The sequence below is a fragment of the Diceros bicornis genome, chromosome 34 (genome assembly GCF_020826845.1).
Source record: "Diceros bicornis minor isolate mBicDic1 chromosome 34, mDicBic1.mat.cur, whole genome shotgun sequence".
Taxonomy (NCBI): Eukaryota; Metazoa; Chordata; class Mammalia; order Perissodactyla; family Rhinocerotidae; genus Diceros; species Diceros bicornis.
Window position 1 is genome coordinate 18,674,422 of NC_080773.1, and position 23,496 is coordinate 18,697,917.

Sequence of the window (23,496 nt, forward strand, 5' to 3'; positions counted from 1 at the left end):
ATCAACAAAGTGACTAAGGAGTGTCTTTCAGAAAAACTGCAAAGTCACGTAGCTAGGGCATGCGCAAAAGAAGAAATCATGACCTGAAATTACCTCAGAACCAAAGAGCCTTCTTCTATGGAACCCAAGGACCGGGACGTGAGTGGAACTTGAAAGCCAGACTCTTATCAGAAACAAGGGGTCCCTCATTCAGGAAGATCTGGCATTAAAATTCCTTCCCAACTTCATCATAAATGTTTAGAACCTCATCATAAATGTTTAAAACCTTACTGTAAATATCTGAAGCCCACCAATCAAAACCTGTCCCACCAACGTTTCCGTGTGCCAACGTGTTCTCCTTAATCTCTTAAATTTTGTCCCGAATCCTGAATCGGGGAGACAGATCTGAGGGCACACGCCCCGTCTCCCTGGAGATCGATCTTGCAGAATAAAGCTGATTTCTCCCCTCAAAGGCTGGCGCCATAATTAATTGGCTTGTTTATGCACATCTGGCAGAGAACCCCAATTTTGTGTGGTAACAAAACTAGAGGGCATTATGCTAAATGAGATAAGCCAGAGAAACACAAATACTGAACGGTATCAATTATATGTGGAATCTAAGGGGGAAAAAAAACCAAACTCATAGAAACAGAGGATAGAATGGCAGTGGTTGCCTAGGGCTGGGGGTGTATGGAAAATGGGAAAAGGTTGCTTACACCAACTTTCAGTTATAAGATGAATAAGGTCTGAGGGTCTAATGCATAGCATGGTGACTATAGTTGATAATGCTGTATCGTACAATTGAAATTTGCTATGAGTGTAGATCTTAAAGGTTCTCACACACAAAAAGTGTGAAGTGATGGATATATTAACTAATTTGATTGTTGGGGGGCCGGCCCGGTGGCGCAAGCAGTTAAGTGCGTGTGCTCCGCTGCAGCGGCCCAGGGTTTGCCAGTTCAGATCCCGGGCACACACCGATGCACTGCTTGTTGAGCTGTGCTGTGGTGGTGTCCCATATAAAGTAGAGGAAGATGGGCACAGATGTTAGCTCAGGGCCAGTCTTCTTCAGAAAAAAAAAAAAGAGGAAGATTGGCATCAGATGTTGGCTCAGGGCTGATCTTCCTCACCATAAAAAAAAAAATTTGATTGTGGGTATCCTCTACAATGTATATGTGTATCAATTCATCACATACACTTTAAATATATTACAATTTTATTTGTCAATTATACCTCAATAAAGCTGAAAAAAAAGAGTTGAATTTGTTACGGTTATCTGAGCAGGATCCCCCATTTCCACACCTACTTTTTGAATAATTATGACTCACTGATTTCAACCACCTTGTAGAAAAATAAAACATTCTATTGTATTTACGTCAAGAGCAGTCTAGATGCAGATGATGAGATGTTTGAAGGTGAACTAAAAGAAGAAACATTTTCAAGATACATTCTCGGCTTTTCTTTCTCAAATTACAGTATTTCCCTCACTTCCTTGCCAGTGCATCTTCTTTCATTTGCTAAAAAACCCCACATTTCAAAATGAGCAATTAAAACCAACAAAAGTGGGAAACGTTCATTTTGTGGGCTGACAAGAGGTTACTTTTCCTTCTTGTAACTCTTTAGCATCTTGGAATGATAGATCATGCCAGGTAAACATTGTCACAGGTCTAGATGCATCCAGGCACAAGTAGCGTAAAGAAGGCAATAGCATCAAACCAAGTTTGGGATCCTCTCTTTGCCTTTCTCTCCTATACAGCCACATTTACTTTCAGTCACACTTACTAGTACTGCAATTTTTAAAAAAAAAAAAAGGAAAAAGGAAAGAAGGAAAAGAAAAAGAAAAGAAAGGTCAAGCGCTAATAGCGCTTGAGAACGGACTGAACTGAACCCTATATACATTATAAAAAAACAAACAAACAAAACAAAACAAAAAAAAACACGGCGGCACCCTAAGTAAAGCGCTACCTTGCCGAGGATTCTGGGAAGTATAGTCCAGGAGCGCCGGCCAGTCAGAGCCACTTCCGGTTTCGAAGGGAAGAGCTCCCGCCCTTGCCCCTCTCGGGGATTCTGGGAAGTGTAGTCCAGGAGCGGCGTATGGTCCGGGCACTTCCGCTACAGGAGGGCGAGGCCGCGGTCATAAGCTCTGTCTGGGAGGTGAGTCAGTGTAGAGCCCTGCGTCTCTTCCGAGCTCGCCTGGACGGGGATCCGCAGGTGCCGCCCTCGACCTCGGGGAATGGAAGCCACGAGGACAGGGGCAATGGGTGGCTCACCTCGGCGTTAGGGTGGCTCGCGCGTCCCCGAGTCGGGGGCGGGCGGGGGTTGCGATCGCCGGGTCTGAGGGTCTCCCGGGCTCTCGGTTTCCCTCGCCTCCCCCACGCTGTAATCTTCGTCAAGTTACTAAATTCCGCTTTCTCCTCTGTAAAGTGGAGTTAATAGCAGTACCTCCCTAGTAGGCGCGTTGTGAGCCTTACGTGAAGTGATAGATGTAAAAACGCATAGACCCGAGCCTGACACGTGCGGAAAGGTGGCCGGCTGTTACCAGTCTGTTACTTCTTTCCGAGAAGCCTCGGTCCCTGAAAGCGGCTGTGGGTTCTGAGCTCCGGCTGCTTCTCTGACCCCTGCGGCCCGCGGGGCTGTTCGTGGATTCCTAATGACGCCCCACTTCCCCCGCTTTTTTAAAGGAAGGAGTGGTCTCACCCCCAGCTGGTGCCTGGGTATGTCCGCTGGGATTTATCCTGGACCAGAGACACAATTGTGATATCTTCCAACCTCCTTTCCTTTCTCCGCCCCGATTTCTCAAGGAGGGTGCAGAGGGGAGGAGGGAGTGACTTCTGGGCTCCTGGTAACATTGTCCCAACCGGAGAGAATTTAACACGCCATGGCATTTCTGCTCGCAGTGAGGAACAGACTTCTTTTGCTCGTTAGCAAATTTTTTCTACTGGTCAAGTGTTCACATGTTTATAGAACAAATGGGAGGTTGGATGAGACGTGTGTTGATGAATGAGTAATACTAGTTGGTTAACTTGAGTGCCAGGTAGTCTTCTATATGCTTTATATGCGTTAATTAGCTTAATCCTCATTACAGGCAAAGATACTCTTGTTATCTGTGTTTTACAGATGAGAATGTTGAAAAGTGAAGAATTTAAGTAATTTTCCCAAAGTCAAACAGCAGGGAAGAGACAGAACTGGGAATTTGAGCCCAGGCAGCCTGGGTTCTTGACCTGTATGCCAATGACTGAAGGAGGGAGGGTCATAATTTGGGACCTTAGAGGACCTGAAGGCTATGCTCATTTAATTAATTTCTTGTTATTTTATGTGACATTATGTTCATATTCTGATTATAGAAGTAATTTGTACTCATCATAGAGAATTTGAGAAATAGATGAAGAAAGCCAAAAATTATCCATAATGCCAGGATGTAGAGATACCTGTAAACGTGTTAATGTATTTCTCTTTAGTTGTTTGTATGGATGTATATTTTTCTGTACTTCTCAAAAATTGTATCATATTTGTAGTATTTTGTGTGTATGTGAGAGAAAGATTTGCCCTGAGCTAACATCTGTTGCCAATCTTCATTTTTTGCTTGAGGAAGATTAGCCCTGGCTAACATCTGTGCCAATCTTCCTTGACTTTGTATGTGGGTCACTGCTACAGCGTGGCTGATGGGTGGTGTAGGTCCGTGCCTGGGGTCCAAACCTGCGAACTCAGGCTGCTGAAGCGGAGCACTTGAACTTAACCACTATGCCATGGGGCCAGCCCCTACTTGTAGTACTTTTATATGTGGTAACGTGTGATTACGAACATTTTCAAACACAAATGTGGAGAAAATAATATAATGAATTCTCACATAGCCATCAACCCTTGTCAACTTTCAACTGCTGTCAACTTTTTGTCATTCTTGCCATGTAATCCTCCCCCCCTTTTTTTTTTGGCTTGAGTATTTTAACGCAAAATCCAGGCATTGAGTCAAGAGGATTTATACGAGATTATCATGAATATATGGAGGTCAAGGGAGAGAGGACATTCACAATTCCAAAGTTTGCACGTGGTAACTAGGAGAACGGTGGTTAGAGAGAAAGGTACAGCCCCCAAAAGAGGTGCGGTTAAGGAAAACAGGTGATGAACTTTATTTACTCATTCAGAATTTAATTTGCTCTAGGTTTCCAATCGGTCTCTCCTCCCAGGCTGCAGATCCCTGTGTTGTGGGAATTGTGTCCTCTTTCCGGCATGCCCAGCACTGGGACAAGGTTACAGAGAGAAGTTATTCAGTTAAGTGATTGTGGCTGGTGCAGGCGTCCAGCTGGCTGCTGGATACCAGGGCCTGCAGCACTGAGAGACCGCTTTTTGAATTCCTGAAAATGGATTAGGTGACCAAACAATAAAAACGACCCATGTGGATATTTCTTGTACTTTGTCTCACTCACTCTTGGCTGTATACAGAAACCACAGCTTGCCCAGAGTATTCAAAAGTTGATGTATAGTTACTGATAGTACTCTCATGTCCTAAAACAAATTTGCTTAGGAACAAACCAAAACCAATGCTTCATTTCTGCATTCATCACCAGGTCAGAATAACGAAAGTGGTACTAACAATAACTAGTATTTATTGAGAGCTTGTTATGAGTCATTTACTCGTTTATTCCTCAAAAGAACCCTGTTACTATTCCCGTGTTACAGATGAGGCATAAGAGGATAATTGATACACGAAAGGTCACTCAGCAAGGATCTCCAGCACTAGAGTTGAAACCATCCTTTGTAAAATAGCACCTCCCCATTTCTCTTTCTTCCCTTTTCCCCCCAAATTTTTCTTAACAGTATCTGTCACCAGCTAACACATTATATACGTCTCTGTTGGTTGGTTTATTACCTGTCACCTCTCCTGTAACATCAGCTTCATGAGAGAAGGGACTTTATGCACTGCTGTATCTTTAATAAACAAAATTGTGCCTGGCACATGCTGGATGCTCTATAAGTATTTGTTGAATGAATGAATGATCCTGGGGAGTAGTAATGGGGCTCTCAGCTAATAATGCAGGGTGTATATTTATCAACTGTTCATTCAGGGGCCGGCCTGGTGGCGCAAGCGGTTAAGCGCGTGCGCTCCGCTGTGGTGGCTCGGAGTTCGCCGGGTCGGATCCCGGGCGTGCACTGACGCGCTGCTTATCGAGCCATGCTGTGGCGGCGTCCCATATAAAGTGGAGGAAGATGGGCACGGATGTTAGCCCAGGGCCAGTCTTCCTCAGCAAAAAGAGGAGGATTGGCATCAGATGTTAGCACAGGGCTGATCTTCCTCACACACACAAAAAAAAGTACAACTGTTCATTGAGTCATTCATGTGGGGTTTTTTTTTGACAAATCTGTATTGAGTGCCTGCTACATGCCATGAACTGTTCTAGGCACTGGACAAAGAGTAGTGACCAAGACAATGGGGCTTACAGTCTAAAAAGTGGATAGATATAAGCAAGATCAATAACTAAACCATACATTAATATATTAGAATATAAAAGGGGAGTGAATGGGAGCAGAAGGGAAGTGATGGGGTGAGAGATTTCAATTATATAAAGCACATCCATAGAAGAACTCTTTGAGGAGAATGACATTTGTGTAAATACCTGATGGTGTTAGTTAGTTAGATAGATAGGTAGACAGACAGATAGATAGATAGATAGATAGATAGATAGATAGGGTTTGCCTTATCCAGAGCCCATGATTGACCCTTTTATGAATATTTCACTTTTAAGAGTGGCCTTCATGTTGCTTGAGCAAAGCAAATAAAATAAGGAACCCAGAGGAAGAAATTGGAAGGTACAGTTCATCCTCTCCTCCTCCTGATGAGGAACAGCCTCAGAATTTTACAGCTCAAAGGAAGCTTGGAGGTCGATTAGCCCTGTGTCCTTGCCCGAGTGTGTCTGCAGTCATGCTCTGACTCCATGTGTTCTGAGTACTCGCAGTGTTCTGGGTGCTGGGGATAAAAAGCTGTGTTGATCCTCTCATAGGCAAAATAGATAATTAGCAGCTCGTTATCCTCCAGCTGCCCCTAGATGATGGAAGGCTTCTCGGAGCAGGGATCTGAAGGGTGAGTAGCAAGCAGGTCGCCAGCAGAGCCAAGCCAGACACCCCAGACCCCACTTGCTTTCTCCCGCTAAATACTGTGAGATGTCAAATCTCCTTGCAAAACCCTGTTACTGCGCAGAGCAGGAGAGTGCAGTAGATACAGGGCCAGGGCAAGGGAACTGGATGTTAAGAACCAATACTTCTTCCCAGCTTTGAGAAGTGGATACGTGGCTCTCGTCCATACTAGATTGCTTCTGTCTCAAGTAGGAGGACCCACGACTGTGAGTAGCTATCATGGATTGAAGGCTTATTTATAAGTATTCACCAAAACCTCTCAGCAACCCTATGAGCTAGATATTATCATCCCCATTTGTCAATGTGGAAATAGGCACAAAGTGGTGGTAAGTCGGAAGAGTCAATAGTGGAATACTGATGATCTGGCGCCAGCGTCTCCCAGCTGATCACTCTCAGCCGAGTCTGTACCCTCCCACTCCCTTCCTTTCATCCCTGAGGACGCCCCTCCCATCTCTTTGAGTTTATGATTAGAGATGTGGAGACCAGATTAAGAGCAGGGGCTCTGGGGGCCGGCCTGGTGGCGTAGTGGTTGAGTTTGTGTGCACCACTTTGGCGGACCAGGGTTCGTGGGATCAGATCCTGGGCGTGGACCCACACGCCGATCGGCAAGCCATGCTGTGGCGGCATCCCACATACAAAATAGAGGAAGATTGGCACAGATGTTAGCTCAGGGCCAATCTTCCTCTCAAAAGAAAAAAAAAGAGCAGGGGCTCTGGAGTCAGAGCTGTGATGTTCGCATCATGACATAATTGCCTAGTGACGCATTTCTCAGAATGTATCCCCGTCGTCAAGCGATGCATGACTGTACCTTTTACAAAACCAGATACTAATTTCAATGAAATATCATTATAGGACAACAGATTATTAAGTAATATAGCTAATCAGAATTATGAACTTTTCAGAGATAAAGGTGAATTTCTTGAGACAAAGTATTTACAGTCTCTGAAATCTGGATGTCATAGAAGACTCCCTTTTTGGAAATGATGGCAAAAGATATTTGCAAGGAGAGCTTGACGACGCATAATACCACCTGCATTTCTGCAGCTGCCTGAGATCAATGATGAGTGTCTGTCTGCTCACACGATTGACACTGACAGCAATCCTGTAAGGGAAGCACTATTATTCTCATTTGGCAGGTGACAGATTTGAGGCACAGGGAGGTTAATTAAGTTAAACAGACTGAGTAGCAGTACCAGGATTTGGCCCCAGACCTTTGGCCCCAGAGTTCACTTAGCCAGTACATTCTACTGCCATTTCCACGATACCCAGGGTGAGTAGATAACCCTGGGAGCTGCAAGGGACTCTTAGGTTAGCCCTGCTGCTTACAGTTGGGCAGGTTGTTCACTGCACAAGGGCCCCTGGCTGAGGGGCTAGTGCTGTGTGCCAAACCAGGGGTCACTTTTTAAAATTCACACAGAGCAGCCCAGGGGCCAGGGCTTGTGTCTCATGGCTTCTTTCTCCTTTGTCAGCCCTGCCTTCCCAGGACTCTGCCCTTCCCCAGAAGGAGCAGGAGAAAATGACCAAGTTTCAGGTGAGTTGAGTTTTGATTTTTATCCCTTAAAATTACATCTCAAAGATTAGACACATCTTTTTTTTGTCTTCCAGGGGAAGGATAAAGGAGGAAAATGTCCTCATTATGCACTAGTTACTTGCTTGTGTATTGATTCAATTTTTCGTTTTGGTCTTTAATTTTTGTTCTGGGTTTTTTTTTTTTTGGTGAGGAAGAGTGGCCCTGAGCTAACACCTGTGTCCATCTTCCTCTATTTTGTATGTGGGATGCTGCCAGCATGGCTTGATGAGTGGTGTAGGTCCACACCAGGGATCTGAACCTGTAAACCCTGGGCCACGGAAGCAGAGTGCATGAACTTAACCACTACGCCACGGGGCCGGCCCCTAGTTTTTGTTCTGTTTTTAGTTTTGGTTTGTTTTATTTTATCATCATTTTTATTTCACAAATAGTGCAGAAATTCATAGATATCAAAAAATAAAAGCCCCACGTTACTACACTGCTTATAAATCAGCCGTTTTCTCCATGCTGTATTTTACACAATTACAATCACAATATTTGTGCAATTTTCAGTCTTGTTTTTTCACTTAATGTTATCGCTTGAGTTTCTTATGATTCCTTTATATAGTTTTCTCAGAAGGGTTTTCATTTTTTGTCTGAACTTTCAGAAGCTACAAGCGAATGGACACACTGCTGTGCCTCTGAATAAACTTTGTTGTGATTTATAACACTTTGTGCATGGGGCTTTTAAAAATGAAATATGATTTACTTACAAAAATTAGATCATAAGTGTCAGGTCAATGACAGTTGTAGACCTCACTTTGCAAGTTGTATAATTGCATCAGCCACCCCCTAAGACAAGGTACAGAACATTTATATTACCCCACAAAGTTCCCTCATTTCTCTTTCGAGTCGGTTCCCAACCCCAGAGAGGCAGCCACTGTTTTGTTTGTTTTTTTTTTCATTTAATTCTTATTTTATTTTTTTTTTAATTTTTATTTATTGCAGTAACATTGGTTTATAACATTGTATAAATTTCAGGTGTACATCATTATACTTCTATTTCTGCATAGATTACATCTATCATCATATGATTAGATTTGCTTGTTTTAAAAATTAATGTAATTAATGGAAGCATATACTCTTGTGTCTGGCTTCTTTCACTCAGCCTAATGTTTTTGAGATCCATCTACATTGCTGCACGTATCAGTACTTCATTCCTTTTTATGAATATATCACAGTTTATCCTTTTAAAGGATAAACAAAATTCTCCTTTGGAAGGACGTTTGGGTTCTTTCCGGCTTTTGATCGTTAGCCATAAGGCTCCTGTGAACATTCTTGTGCAGGTCTTTTTGGGGACGCATGTTTTCCTATCTCTTAGGTAAACATGCAGGGGTGGAATAACTGGGTTTGCAGGGTAGATGAATATGAATTGTTTCCCATAGTGGTTGTACCATTTCACGAGCCCACCAGCAGTGTGTGAGAGCTTCAGTTGCTCTGCATCTTTGCCCTCATTTGGTGTTGTAAACCTTTTTTATTTTAGCCGTTCTCATGAAATGACATCTCACTGTGATTGTATTTCTCTCATGATAAATCGTGTTGAATGCTTTTTCATGTGCTTTTTCACCGTTTGTATAACCGTTAGGAAAAGTTTGTTGAAATCATTTGCCCGTTTAAAAAACTGGCTTCTCGGGCCGGCTCTGTGGCTTAGCGGTTAAGTGCGCGTGCTCCGCTACTGGTGGCCCGGGTTCGGATCCCGGGTGCGCACCAACGCACCGCTTCTCCGGCCATGCTGAGGCCGCGCCCCACATACAGCAACTAGAAGGATGTGCAGCTATGACATACAACTATCTACTGGGGCTTTGGGGGAAAAAATAAATAAATAAAAATTATAAAAAACTGGCTTCTACTTCTTATCATTAATGAAGGTGTTCTTGATGTATTCTGAGTTCAAGTCCTTTGTCAGATATATATACTGTGAATAATTTTTTTCCATTCTGTGGTTTGTCTGTTAATTGTGTCTTTTAAAATCATTTTTTGAGTTGTAATTTACATATAATTTACATATAATAAATGCATTCAATCAGTTTTGGCAAATATTCATCCCCATGTGACCATCACCACAATCTAGTTGTAGACCATTTCCATCACCACGAAAGGCTCTCTTGTGCCCCCTCCGAGTTCATCCCAATCCCGCACCTCTGGCTGTGGGCAACAGCTGTTTACTTTATAGTACTGTAGATTAGATTAGTCTTTTCTTGAGTTTCACATAAATGAAATGATACAGTATGGGCTCTTTTTGTGTCTGGCTTCATTTGTTCATCATCATATTTTTGAACACATATCGATAGTTTGTTCCTTTTTACTGCTGCATAGTACGTCACTGTATGGGTATACCACAATGTGGTTATCCATTCACCTGTTGATGGGCATTTGAGTTCTTTCTAGTTTTTGGCTATTGTAAATAAACTTCTATAAGCCTTTGTGTACTAGATTTTGGATGACCACAGGTTTTCTCTTTTTTTGGGGTAAATAACTAGGAGGAGAATCTCTGGGTCATATGCTTGACTTTTTAAGAAAATGCCAAATCCTTTTCCATTGTGGTTGTATATTTTAAATTCCCACTAGCAATGTGTGAGAGTTTCAGGTGGTTCCATATCCTTTCCAACATTTGTTATTTTCAGTCTTTTAAATTTTAGCCATTCTGAGGGCTGGCCCTGTGGCGTAGTGGTTAAGTGCGCGCACTGCGCTGCTGGCGACCCGGGTTCAAATCGCGGGCGCACACCGACGTACCGCTTGTCAGGCCATGCTGTGGTGGCGTCCCGTATAAAGTGGAGGAAGATCGGCACGAATATTAGCTCAGGGCCAATCTTCCTCAGCAAAAAGAGGAGGATTGGCCTGGATGTTAGCTCAGGGCTGATATTCCTCACAAAAAAAAAAAAAAAAGAAAAAAGAAACTCTATTAAATTTTAGCCATTCTAATGACATAGTATAGTGGTATATCATTGATGGTTTAATTTGCATTTCCCTGATGCCTAAGGATGTTGAATATCTTTTCCTCTGCTTCTTGACCATTTGTATGTCTTGTTGTGGAAGTGTTTGTTCAACTCTTTTGCACAATTTTTAAATTAAATTGTGTTCTTATTATTGAATTTTAATAGTTCTTTTTATTTTTTGGATACAAGTCCTTCTGACCCATGAACATTTAGATCTTCTTTCATTTACATCTTCTTCCATTTATTTGGGTCCTATTTCATTTTTCTCAGTCACATTTTATAGTTTTCAATTTATAGGTTTCTTACACATATTTTGTTACAGTTATCCCTAAGTGCCTGATGTTTTTGTGGTGCTATTCTGCATGGTATTGTTTTTGAAATTCAATTTCTATTTGTTTGTTGCTAGAATACAGAGATATAATTGATTTTTGTATCTTGACTTTGCTAAATTTGCATATTAGTTCATTTTCCTACCTCTCAGGATTTTCTACATAGATGGTCATCAGTAAATAAAGAGCTGTACTTCTTCCATTCCCATCCCCGTTCTGTTGACTTCTTTTTCTTCTCTTATTGCACTGGCTAGGACTGCTAGAATAATTTTGAATAGGAGTACTGACCATATCCATCCTTGCTTGTTCCTAATCTTAGGGAGAAATCCTTCAGTCTTTCACCATTACCTGGTGGGCTTTTTGTAGATGTCCTTCATTGGGGTTGAGGAAGTTCCCTTCTACTCCTACTTTACTCAGAGTTTTTATACTCAGATAGTCATATGTTCCTTTGGTTCAGTTTGATTCTTTTGAGCCTTGTTTTTAAGCTTTGTTAGGGTGGGTCTAGAGTAACCTTTATTCCAGAGCAGTGGTTCTCAATTGGGGGCAGTTTTGCCTGAGTGTGGGACATTTGGCAATGTCATTTTAGACTGTCATGACTAGAGGGGTGAGTACCACTGACAACTACTGGGCAGAAGCCAGGGATGCTGCTAAACATCCTATAATGCGCAGAATAGCCCCCAGAACAAAGAATTGCCTGGTGTAAAGTATCAACAGTGCCGCTGTTGAGAAACTCTGTTCTGGAGATGATTTGGCCCTTCTAATAAAGCACGGCCCTTCAGTTGCTACCAAACGTCCCTAGTGATCAGTGAGGGCTTTCCACTTTGGCTGTTTGGAAGTCAAATGCCTCTAAGTTCTGCTCAGCTCTGGGAACCATTCAGCCCACAGCTCCCCAGCCGCTCTCTGCCTGGCCCGGGGAGTTTCATCCTCTACGTGCACAGGTGAGTTTCCAGCAGTAGACGCAAAGGGATGCCTGGGCAGATTCCCAGTGCTCTTCTTCTGCGTAACTCTCTTCTTGCTGGAGCTCTGCCCTGCAGTTTCCAGCTACCTCAGCCTCCCCACTCTCTGATTTCTGTCTCCTCAGCTCAGCAAGACTCTGTTTGGGTTCCCCCTTCTGCACCTGCAGTTCAAAAATTATCTATAGGCAGAAATCTAGGGTGATCATAGGGCTCATCTCATTTGTTTCCTTCATTTCAGAGATCAAAGTATTATGCTTTCAGTGTCTGAAAACAGTTGTTACATATATTTTGTCTCTATTTTCCTACTTGTTTATGGTAGGAGGGCCTGCTCATACCAGTTACTCTATTACAGCCAGAAGCTTTATGACCTGCATTTTTTTTTTTTTGGCAAGGAAGATTCACCCTAAACTAACATCTGTGCCCATCTTCCTCTATTTTGTACGTGAGTCTCCACCACAGCATGGCTTGATGAGTGGTGTAGGTCCACACCTGGGATCCAAACTCATGAACCCCAGGCCGCCGAAGTGGAGCGTGTTAACTTAACCACTATGCCACCAGGCCGGTCCCTATCACCCGCATTTTTAACAACTATATCATGTTTCAATGAATTGATGTTCCTTTAAAAAATTCCCTTTTCCTAGACATTTAGGTAGTTCAAGATTTTTTTTTTTTTAATGTTTTAGAGAACATTACTAGAACAGTTTTCTTACATATAAGCTCTGTTCCCAAAAGGCAATTCTGGAGACTGCCACTTCTGGAAAGATGGAGGAGGTGTACTTTTCCCTAGTCTTCCTGCTAAGTATAGTAGAAATCCTGGACGTTGCATATAAAACAAACTTGAAAGATGGAGAGAAGGCAGACTGGCCAGGGACCTCAAGACTCAAGGAATGACAAGGCAATGAGTTACTGAGTTTTCTTTTTGCCTCATATATCCCAGACTGAGTGCTGGAGAAGACAGCAACATGAATATACCAATGGGTGCAGACCAAAAGAGACCAAAAAAAGCCTTCTCTGTCTAGTCAGAAGGCCAGGAAAGGGGCAGCCTAGCAAGACAGAAAACTTTTAGATAGTAACTGCTCTTCTCCAGTCAAATAACACAAAAAACCCCTGCAGCCCTACCCCCACCCCTGCCAGGCTGTAATGAGCCTAGACTTCCTGCCTCACCAGGTGATAACCAGCCACGCAATCTCCCTGCCAGGGGGCAATGAGCATCCCCCACCACTATGGTGTCAGTGGAGACAATGTGGGAGCCTAGACTTCCACCCCCACCTGGTGGTAATGAGCCACCTCTCCTGTCCCATCTTGGGGGTGTCAGAGGGGGCCTAGTGGAAAATCAAGACTTCCATCACTGCCAAGTGGAATTGAGGCCAAACCCCCATTCCCTATGCCAGTAAAAGCCAAATGGGGGCCAGTAACAAACCACCTCAGCCACTCTGGCCAGGATAATATCTGCATAGACATAGTAAAGAGCCAGAACTCTCCCCCTGCCCAGGAGTAAGGAACTCCTCACCCTACCAAGTGTCTACAAGGCCAAACAGGGAATCCGGACTTCCCTCCCCCAGCCGACAGTGACAAAGCTCTGCCTCCCTTCCCCTTCCAGACAGGTGTCAGAGGAGACCTAGTAAAACAGAAGATTTAAATGAAATCCCAAGTCTCATACCATAATACCCAAAATGTCCAAGTTTCAATGGAAAATCACTTGTTATGCAAGAACCAGGAAAATCTCAACTTATATGAAAGACAATCAACAGACACAGTGAGATGAAACAGAGATTAGTTATCTGACAAGGGCTTTTTTTTTTTATTGTGGTAAAGTATACGTAACATAAAATTTGCTGTTTTAACCATTTTTAAGTGCACCATTCAGTGGCGTTACAACCATTTTTAAGTGTACCATTCAATGGCGTTAAGTACATTCACAATGTTGTGCAACCATCACCACCACACATCTCCACAACTTTTACCATCTTCCCAAACTGAAACTCTGTACCTGTTAAACAGTAGCTCCCTACTCTCCCCTCCCTCTAGTCTCTAGCAACCGTTTTACTTTCAGTCTCTGTGTATTTGACTGCTGTAGGTACCTCTTATAAGTACAATCATATACATAATATGTAATCCTTTTGTGACTAGCTTATTTCACTTAGCATAATGTCTTCAAGATTCATCCATCTGACAAGAATTTTAAAGCAGCTATCATAAAAATATTTCAATAAGCAATTACAGACATGTTAGAAACCGAAGAAAAAATAGAAAATCTTAGCAAAGAAATAGAAGATATAAAGTAGAACCGAATGGAAATTTTAGAACTGAAAAATACAGTAAATGAAATTTAAAAAATACTCTCAATGGATGGACTCAACAGCAGAATGAAAGGACAGAGGAAAGAACTTGAAGATAGAATAACAGAAATTATTTAACATGATTAAAAGAGAAAAAATAGACTGGACAAAAAAGAACAGAGCCTCAGGGACCCATGGGAATATAACAAAATATCTAATGTTCATGTTATCGGGGTCCCAGGAGGAAAGGAGGAAGAGGATGGGACTGAAGAAGTATTTAAAGAACTATGGTTGAGTATTTCCCAAATTTGGTAAGAAACATAAACCTACAGATTCAAGAAACTGAGTGAACCCCAAGCAGGGTAAACCCAAAGAAATCACACCAAGACATGTTATCGTTAAACTTCTGAAAACTAGAAATGAAGGCAATGAAGAAAAAATCTTGAAAGTAGTCAGAGAGAATTGACACCTTAGCTATAAGGGAAGAACAATTCAAATGACAGTGGCTTTCTCATCAGAAACCACGGAGGCCAGAAAGAAGTGACACACTATTTTTCAAGTTCTGAAAGAAAAGAACTATCAACTCAGAATTCTGTATCCAGGAAGAATATCCTTTGGGAATGAAAGGAAAATCAAGACATTCTCAGATGGAAGAAACTAAGTGTATTTATAGCCAGCAGACCTGCTCTAAAAGAATAGCTGAAGGAAGTTCTCTAAACAGAAAAGAAAGAAAATAGAAAAAGGTTTGGGGTTTCAGGGAGGAAGAAAGAACAATGGAATGGGTAAAAATAAGGATAAATATAATAGACTATCTCTCTCTCCTTGAGTTTTCTATTATGCTTGATGGTTGCAGCAAAAATCATAACAGTCTGATGTAGTTCTAAATGTATATGGAAGAAATATTTAAGATGGTTATAAATGGGGTAGGGTGAAGGGACTTAAAGGGAGGAAAGGTTTCGACATTTCATTCCAACTGGTAACTTATCAACAACAGTAGACTGATAAGTTATGTGTATATAATGTAATACCTACAGCAACCACTAAAAAACTATACAAAGAGATACACTCAAAGACACTATAGAAATATCAAAGTGTAATTCTAAAAATGTTGAAGTAACACACAGGAAAGCAGGGAAACAGAAACAAAAAATGAGAAAAAAAATGGCAGACTTAAATCCTAATATATGAATAATTCATTAAATGTAAACGGTCTAAATACACCAATTAAATTACAGAGATTGGTACTGTGGATTAAAAAACATGACCCAACTATATGCAATCTATAAGAAACTCACTTCAAATATAATGGTACAGGCAGGTTGAAAATAAAAGGATGGAGAGAGATATACCATGCAAACATTAATCAAAAGAAAGCAAGAGTGACTAAATTACTATAAAAATGTAATCACACACTTAACCATACCAATCATAATGATATTGATAAAAGCTAACATACATTGAGGACCTACTATGTGCCAGGTGTATCTGTTCTAAGACTGCTGTCCAGTAGAACTTCTGTGATGATGGAAGTGTTCTGTATTGTGCTATTCAATATGGTAGCCACTAGCCACCTGCGGCTCTTGAGCACTTGACATGTGGTTAGTACAACTGAGGGAGTGAATTTTTAATTTTATGTAATTTCAAATTAATTTTACATAGCAACGTGACTAATGGCTACTGAATTGGACAGTACAGTTCAAGAACTTTGTGTATATTTATTCATTTATATATATAAGAATCTTCTGATATGGGTACCATCACACAGATGAGGAAATAAATTAAGAGATTTGTGTGTCTAAGGTCATGCAGCTTGTGAGGGGCGGAGCTTTGAGATTTAAACTGAGGTACCCTGGCATGAAAAATTGTGCACTTTGACACTTCAAATGCTGTCATAGTGTCATTGATGCTGTCATAGTGCCTTGAGAGCACAGAGGACCGATTTCATAGCTCCCCAGGAAGGGTGACCTGTTGGTTTGTCACATTGTAACAAAGTGACAGTACCCAGGCTTAATGAATGTATGAGTAAGAAAGGAAAGACAAGGACTATCAGACCCTGTTGGGACTAAATTGACCTGAGATTTCTGGGACAATTTGGTAGTATCAATTAAATTATAAAATGTATATACCCCAAGATTCAAGAGTTATAGTTCTAGAGTGGTTACTGTAGGAATAATCACAAATGACACCAAGTTAAATATACAGGGATTATGTTTTAATTGCATGTACTTTTGATGTGACTGTGGAAAATTAGTGTATGGAATTGACATGGAGGATGGAGAAGAGGAGGAAACTATGTAAGGTAGATTGCAGACCCTCAGAATCAAGAACAACTTCCCACTCATCCTCTCCACCCACTCAGTGGTGCCCCTCGCCCAGTGCCCATTGGTCATAAGATTGAGGTCACACGTGCTTGATGTTGTAGGAGGCAGTGACGTTCAAGGACGTGGCTGTGACCTTCACTGAGGAGGAGCTGGGTCTGCTGGATTCTACCCAGAGGCAGCTGTACCGAGACGTGATGCTGGAGAACTTCAGGAACCTGCTCTCAGTGGGTGAGGACAGGCGCCCTCTCTAACTCTGTGCCAGCCCCTAGAGTGTCTTGGTTTCCAATGTTTAAGACTTGGGACTCTTGAAATGCTTCCCTGAGCCTGGGGATCTGAATTTCCTAATTCCTGTGGGACATCTTGTCCATACCTTGTCTGTTTTTTTCAAATTGCAGTTGTGACATCTTGGTGGGATTTAAAATCAATTGGGGGGTTACATCATTATTGTGTTTAATAAAATAGTACAGAAATATCATATCTCCTTCTCAGGAACTGCATACAGTACAACAAAAATTGTGAGTGAAAAATAGGAAAGAAGACGTGATAAAAGTAGATAATGGGCAGGATCAGATCATTTGATCACCTGATTCAGTGATGTACATCTGTGTGTTTGTGTACTGGGTCACAGCATGAAAGGTCTTTATTGCAACAGGTCAGGATCAGAATTTGAAACAATACTACTTAGAGCACATGAAGATTATAGTATTGGAATTAAAATTTTTGCCTTGAATGTATTCACCTTATACATGTGCCATTTCTTTTTCACAGGATATCAGCCCTTCAAATTAGACGTGAGAGCACAGTTGGGGAGGGAAGAGAAGCTTTGGGTGATGGAGACAGAAACCCGAGGAGATGGGTGTTCAGGTGAGCATCTTGCAGCTCTGAGTCCTTGCAGGGTACAGCCCAGGTGCCCTCCTTCCCGCCACCCCCTGACTGCCACCCCAGCTGAGTCCCCTGCTTTATTGCCACAGCTTCCTCACTGCCTCCCTGCCTCTGCACTCCTGCAGTCCATTCTCCACACAGCAGCCAGATCACGTAAGTCAGATCCCGTCACCCCTGTGGTCACCCTCCCGTGACTTCCCATCTCCCTCAGTACAATCCAGAATCCTTACAGAGACCTCCAGGGTCCTACGTGATCTGGCCACCACCCTCTCTCTGGATTAATTTCCTCTCCTTCGCCATTTGCTCGTTCTTCCAGCCACGTGGGACTGTATCTTCAACGTGCCGAGCGTGCTGCTGCAGAACTCCCAGCTGTTCTCTTGCTCTCCCATCTGCCCGGGATGTTCTTTCCCCGTCCATCCTCCCAGCTCCCCACCTGACTTCACTCATGCCTGCTCATATGTCCTCTCATCACAGAGCCTGCTCTGACCACCCTGTTTAAATACCCGTCTGCCTTATTTCTTGTCTAATCATTAATCAGCTGACATATTAATGTATTACATTTTGTTTACTTGTTTGTGGTCTTTCTCTCCCCATTAGAGTGTAGCTTCACAAGAGGAGGGATTGGACCTGTTTTCTTTATTGCTGTATATTCAGTGCCTGAAATAGACTTGGCACGTAGTATATGTTCATTAAATACTGGTTCAATGAATGAGTGAATGAATGGATGAATGGATGGATGGATGCATGCATGGCTGGCTGGCTGGCTGGATGGATGGATAGATGGATGAATGGGTAGGTGGTCCCATTTAAGGCTCCCCCACAGCATGTCCTAACCTGTGTTGTCTGCATGGCCATTGGTAAGTGCCTCCTCGTCCAGATTCCCAGTGATGTCCCCCTGCCCTACCTGCACCTCTCCTTCCTGCCTTCCCTTCGTGTCCCCCTTTTCTTCACTCCCTCCTTCCTTCATCTATCTTTGTGTATCCCTCAGGTAAACCCAGCCTAAAATACAGTAATTACAGTCATTCCTACTGGATATAAGCACTAAAAGCTAAATCAAACCAACAAAAAACCCATGACAGTCTAGCTGCTAGTCTGATGGATTAGGCCCTGGCTGTTGTGAGGAGTGGGGGGAATCTTTCCAGTCCTTTGATCCTTTCTTTTCTCGTACCTTCCTGCTGCGTGAAGGTTTCATGCAGTCAGGCGTGTTGGGCGCTGGGTCCATTTGACTCGCTACCTTAATTTTCTGTACAAACCTAACCTTGGGAATTCTGATCCCAGTTATCACCATTGTCTGTTTTTTTCTTAATAGGTAGCTCTTCAACTGCTTTACCTCCTTGAACAAATCTTTATTTTTAGCTTTCAATTTTGGGTGACTTTTTATTGAAATATATCTTATATGCAGACAACTGAGCAAAATTATAAAACGTACAGCTCCATGAATTTTCAAGGTGTAAAATGACTTCTTATTTGTTTTACAGTTCTCTCTATATTGAGGTAAACTTTAAATGTGCACATCTTAAGTATGCAATTTGATGAGTTTTGACAAATGGATGCACCTTTGTAACTCACACCCCTCAGAGAGCTGAACAAATCTGACAGCATCTTCTGCCTTCCACTTCCTTATTAAAAGTTCTTTTGGCAAATGTCAGAATATCCCAGGGTTTTGCACCTAGGTGCCCTGCTCCATCTCAAAGAATATCCTTGAGGCCTGTTTTCACTGCACAGAAGCACAAACGAAAGGGTTTCTTCTTCCTTGAGGATCCTTACAAACAGAAGCTCCCTAAGAAGGGTGCTAAGTGGATCTGTCTTCCCTCCTCCTGGAGATAACTCACAAGTGGAGAAAAAGCTGGTGTGACTGAAGGATTATTTCAGAACATTGTTAATCTTCTGGTGAATATCTAACCTAATTATAATTTCTATGGTAAATTAATTAGTTATGGTGTAATTTCTATGGTATATTTCTATTAGTTATCTATTGCTGTGTAACAAATTACTCATAAACTTGGCTTAAAACGAGAAACATTTATTTACAGTTTCTGTGAGGAAGCTAGAGTCAGCTTAGCTTGGTGATTCTGGGTCAGGATATCATAAAGTTGCTGTCAAGTCCTCCACCAGAGCTGCAGGCCTCTGAAGGCTTGGTGGGACTGAAGGACCTGCTTCCAAGATGGACTCCTTCACTGGGTGTTGGCAGGAAACCTCAGATCCTTGCCAAGTGGGCCTCTCCCTAGAGCTGCTTGAGCGTCCTCAAAACATGGCAGCTGGTTTTCCCAAGCTGGTTATACCCAAGAGAGTGGAAGACAGAAACCACAGTGTCTTTTATGACCTAACCTTGGAAGTGACCTACTATCACTTCTGCCATATTTTATTGGCTTCCCAGACCAAACCTGCTACGTGGTGGGAGGGGCTTTAGTGGGGTGTGGATGCCAGGAGGCAGGGCTCATCGGGACCATCTTGTGTGCTGGCTACCACAGTACCTTTTAGTATGTACAGATGCATACCTACCGGGAAGATAATTTTAGCCATTCAGATTCATCACAAAATTGAGCCAAATTAAGTGGCAAGAGTTATCATAGGATTTTTACTCCCGTAAGTTGTGTCAGTTATAGGAATAAGTTTTCTAGGTTTTTTTCCAGTTATAATGTTTACGTTGAATATTATGTACTAGGACTTCATTGAAATAAAGGGGAATTTTCTCAAATCTAGCTTATTTATTAATGTGTGTTTACTGGCTAAATTAAGGTAATAAAGATATCATCTCATGAGTTCATTATCAGAACAGAGGAGATACTTCCCTATGCAAATATATTTTTTTCACTTTTGCTGAGAATGTCCCCTGCTCTGTAGCCTCGTATTTCTAATTTTGACCTCATACGTAAGTCTTGGTGTAGTTCTAAATGACTGTCATTAACCCTTAGTGGATAGGAGCCTACTTTTCACATCTGTTTCCATAGGCATTAAAAAAACCAATGGTAAAGTCAAGCTGAGCTCTCTACTGATTAAATAAACTCTCCCAATGTGGTGGACCTGTGAAATATTTTTCTCTCTGAAGAAGCATTCACTTGTCCCCATTTTCATCTCTGAATTCTCTTTATCCTTCCAGGACACAAGAATCACCATGAGCTAGAGACTCTTCAAGAAGTAGGATTAAGATACCTTTTACATGAAGATCTTATGTTTTGGCAAATATGGGAACAATTTACAAGTCAGTTAACCAGAAATCAAGACTCTATAATAAATCGGCAAGGCAAGAAGTCCAAGTCGCCAAAACAAGGTGATTCCCTCTGTCAGGTGTGGGCAGGAGAATCTACTCAGGTTTGTGAAGATGAGAAGTACAGAAGAAAGCTTCAAGGGGAGAGTTCCAGTGGTATCAAAAACCAAGAGTTTCCAGTTAAAACCACTTGGAATTTCTGGAAGAGAATGTATCTGAGAGAGTCACAAAATTATCAGAGTAGGTGTCAGCAAATTGACGTAAAAAATAAACTGTGTAAATGTGATCATTGTGTTACGAGAAGGATCTCTCATCACCATGATGATCAGGAAGTACCCAAAAGAGAGAAGGCTTACAGCCACAATAATTGTGGAAAAGAGTTTGTGAAGAAATCGTCTCAGCAGAGTATAATCCACGCAGGAGAGCAAACCTCTGATGAGAATGGAAAAGGCTTCAGCCTTGGCTCTAATCTTGAACTTCATCATCAATTGCATGTAGGAGAGAAGCTCCATGTATGTAGTGAGTGTGCGAAGGGCGTCAGTTACAGCTCAGTGCTTCGCATTCATCAGAGTGTTCACACAGGAGAGAAATGCAGTAGGAATGAGGAGTGTGGTGTGGGCTTCAGCCAGAGCTCACATCTGCGAACTCATCAGAGAGTCAACCCAGGAGAGAAAGCCTACATGTGTCAGGGGTGTGCTGAGAACTTCAATCAGAACCCCCCTCTTCCCACTCATGAGCCCACTCTCCCAGGAGAGAATCTGTATGGGTGTGACAGGTGTGGGAAGGGCTCCAGTCCTAGCTTAGATCTTAACATTCACTGTGTAGACAACACTGGAGAGAAATCCTGGAAATGTGAGATGTGTGATAAAGGCTTCAGTCAGAAATCACAACTTCGAGCCCATCTGAGTGCCCACCCTAGAGACAAAACCTACCAATGGGAGGCCTGTGACAGGATATTTAATCAGAATTCTGGCCCTCATCAGAGAGTTCACACTGGAGAGAAACCATATAAATGTGAGGTATGTGGTAAGGACTTCAGTAAGGCCTCAAATCTTCAAGCCCATCAGAGAATCCACACTGGAGAGAAACCATACAAATGTGATGTGTGCGATAAGACCTTCAGCCGTAATTCCCATCTTCAGGCCCATCAGAGAGTCCACACAGGAGAGAAACCCTACAAATGTGACACATGTGGGAAGGACTTCAGTCAGGTTTCCCATCTTCAGGCCCATCAGAGAGTCCACACAGGAGAGAAGCCATACAAATGTGAGACCTGTGGGAAGGGCTTTAGTCAGAGCTCACACCTTCAAGACCATCAGCGAGTCCACACTGGAGAGAAACCCTACAAATGTGATGTGTGTGGGAAGGGCTTCAGTTGGAGCTCACACCTTCAAGCCCATCAGAGGGTCCATACAGGAGAGAAACCCTACAAATGTGAAGAATGTGGGAAAGGCTTCATCTGGAACTCATATCTGCATGTCCATCAGAGGATCCACACGGGGGAGAAACCCTATAAATGTGGCATGTGTGGGAAGAGCTTCAGTCAGACCTCACATCTTCAAGCCCATCGGAGAGTCCATACTGGAGAGAAGCCCTACAAATGTTTTGACTGTGGTAAGGGCTTTAGTAAGAGTTCATGTCTTCAGGTTCATCAGAGGGTCCATAATGGTGATAAATCCAATACACCTGATGAGTGTGATAAAGGTGTTCTTCAGAACTTAGGCTTCTCATTTTCATCAGAAAACCCACATAGCAGAGAATACTTATAAAATTGTTGTGTTTTAAGAATTCAGGACTGAGCTGAGTTTTTTACAGTCAGCTGAATGCCATTGGAGGAAACCTATTTGCGGTTGTTTCCGACAGAGCTGAAAATGTCACAGTTCTTAAGAGAATGCACAACAGAGAAAGCCTGCAAGAGTGGTACAATAAGTTTGTCAGAACCTCCACATTCCATAGAATCTACACTGGAGGGAGGCCTTAAAAATGATCAGGAAGAGCGGGACTTTAGCAAAATATAATGATGGATGTGACAAAATCCATATCCCCTGGAATGTGAGCTCCATGGGGGCAGGAAGTCTGTGTACTGCTGTATGACCAGGTCCTTGAACCAGTGCCTAACAAATAGTAGGTGCCCTGGAATTGTCTAACTTGATAGAGAGGAAAACCTATTATAAATAGGACAAACATTTTAAATTTTTAGTGAGCTCAACCCCAGTTAGTCATAATAAATTGTACTAGGAAAAGGATTCTTGTAGGAAGCCTTAAAACTTAATTCAAGGAAATGATAATTTAATAAAAATATATAAAATCAGGCAATCTGCAGTTTGAGTGTAAGGTTTTTGCAGTTAGATCCTGTCCTCTGCTCAGTTTCTTTTTTCAAGCAGTCATGGGCTAAAGTTCTTATCTTATCATTGAGACTTTCTCTGTGCAGTGTACCATCAATTGTGCGTCACATAAGTTTTACTATCTTTTTTGGGGGGGGGGGTCTTTTGTGACAGGAACAGACTGAATGGAAAAAGAGAAACTTATTTTTTTTTCTAAGGATTTTATTTATTTTATTTCTCCCCAAAGCCCCAGTAGATAGTTGTATGGCATAGCTGCACATCCTTCTAGTTGCTGTACGTGGGATGTGGCCTCAGCATGGCTGGAGAAGCAGTGTGTCTGTGCGTGCCCGGGATCCGAACCCGGGCCGCCAGCAGTGGAGTGCGCGCACCCAACCTCTAAGCCATGGGGCCGCCCTGAGAAACATTTTTAATTCTATGAAGCTTCATGAGAAGAGACTGTGCAAAAAAGAGGGAACAGGGCCAGCCCCAGCGGCGTAGTGGTTAAGTTTGGTGCACTCCACTTTGGTGGCCTGGGTTTGGCTCCCGGGCACAGACCCACACCACTCGTCTGTGAATTGCCATGCCGTTG

The 23,496-nt window shown here is 42.5% G+C and overlaps 1 protein-coding gene across 1 annotated transcript in view; it reads left to right on the top strand.

Moving 5' to 3' along the window:
* Nucleotides 1–23,234, top strand: part of LOC131397585 (zinc finger protein 227-like) — a 50,232-nt gene extending 26,998 nt beyond the window's left edge. The window contains exons 8-12 of the mRNA XM_058530697.1: nucleotides 2,010–2,130; nucleotides 7,575–7,636; nucleotides 16,595–16,721; nucleotides 17,262–17,357; nucleotides 20,476–23,234. Of these exons, the coding sequence (XP_058386680.1) occupies nucleotides 2,010–2,130; nucleotides 7,575–7,636; nucleotides 16,595–16,721; nucleotides 17,262–17,357; nucleotides 20,476–22,352 (2,283 nt within the window). The 3' untranslated portion in view covers nucleotides 22,353–23,234. The remainder of the gene's footprint in view (nucleotides 1–2,009; nucleotides 2,131–7,574; nucleotides 7,637–16,594; nucleotides 16,722–17,261; nucleotides 17,358–20,475) is intronic.
* The last annotated feature ends 262 nt before the right edge of the window (nucleotides 23,235–23,496 follow it).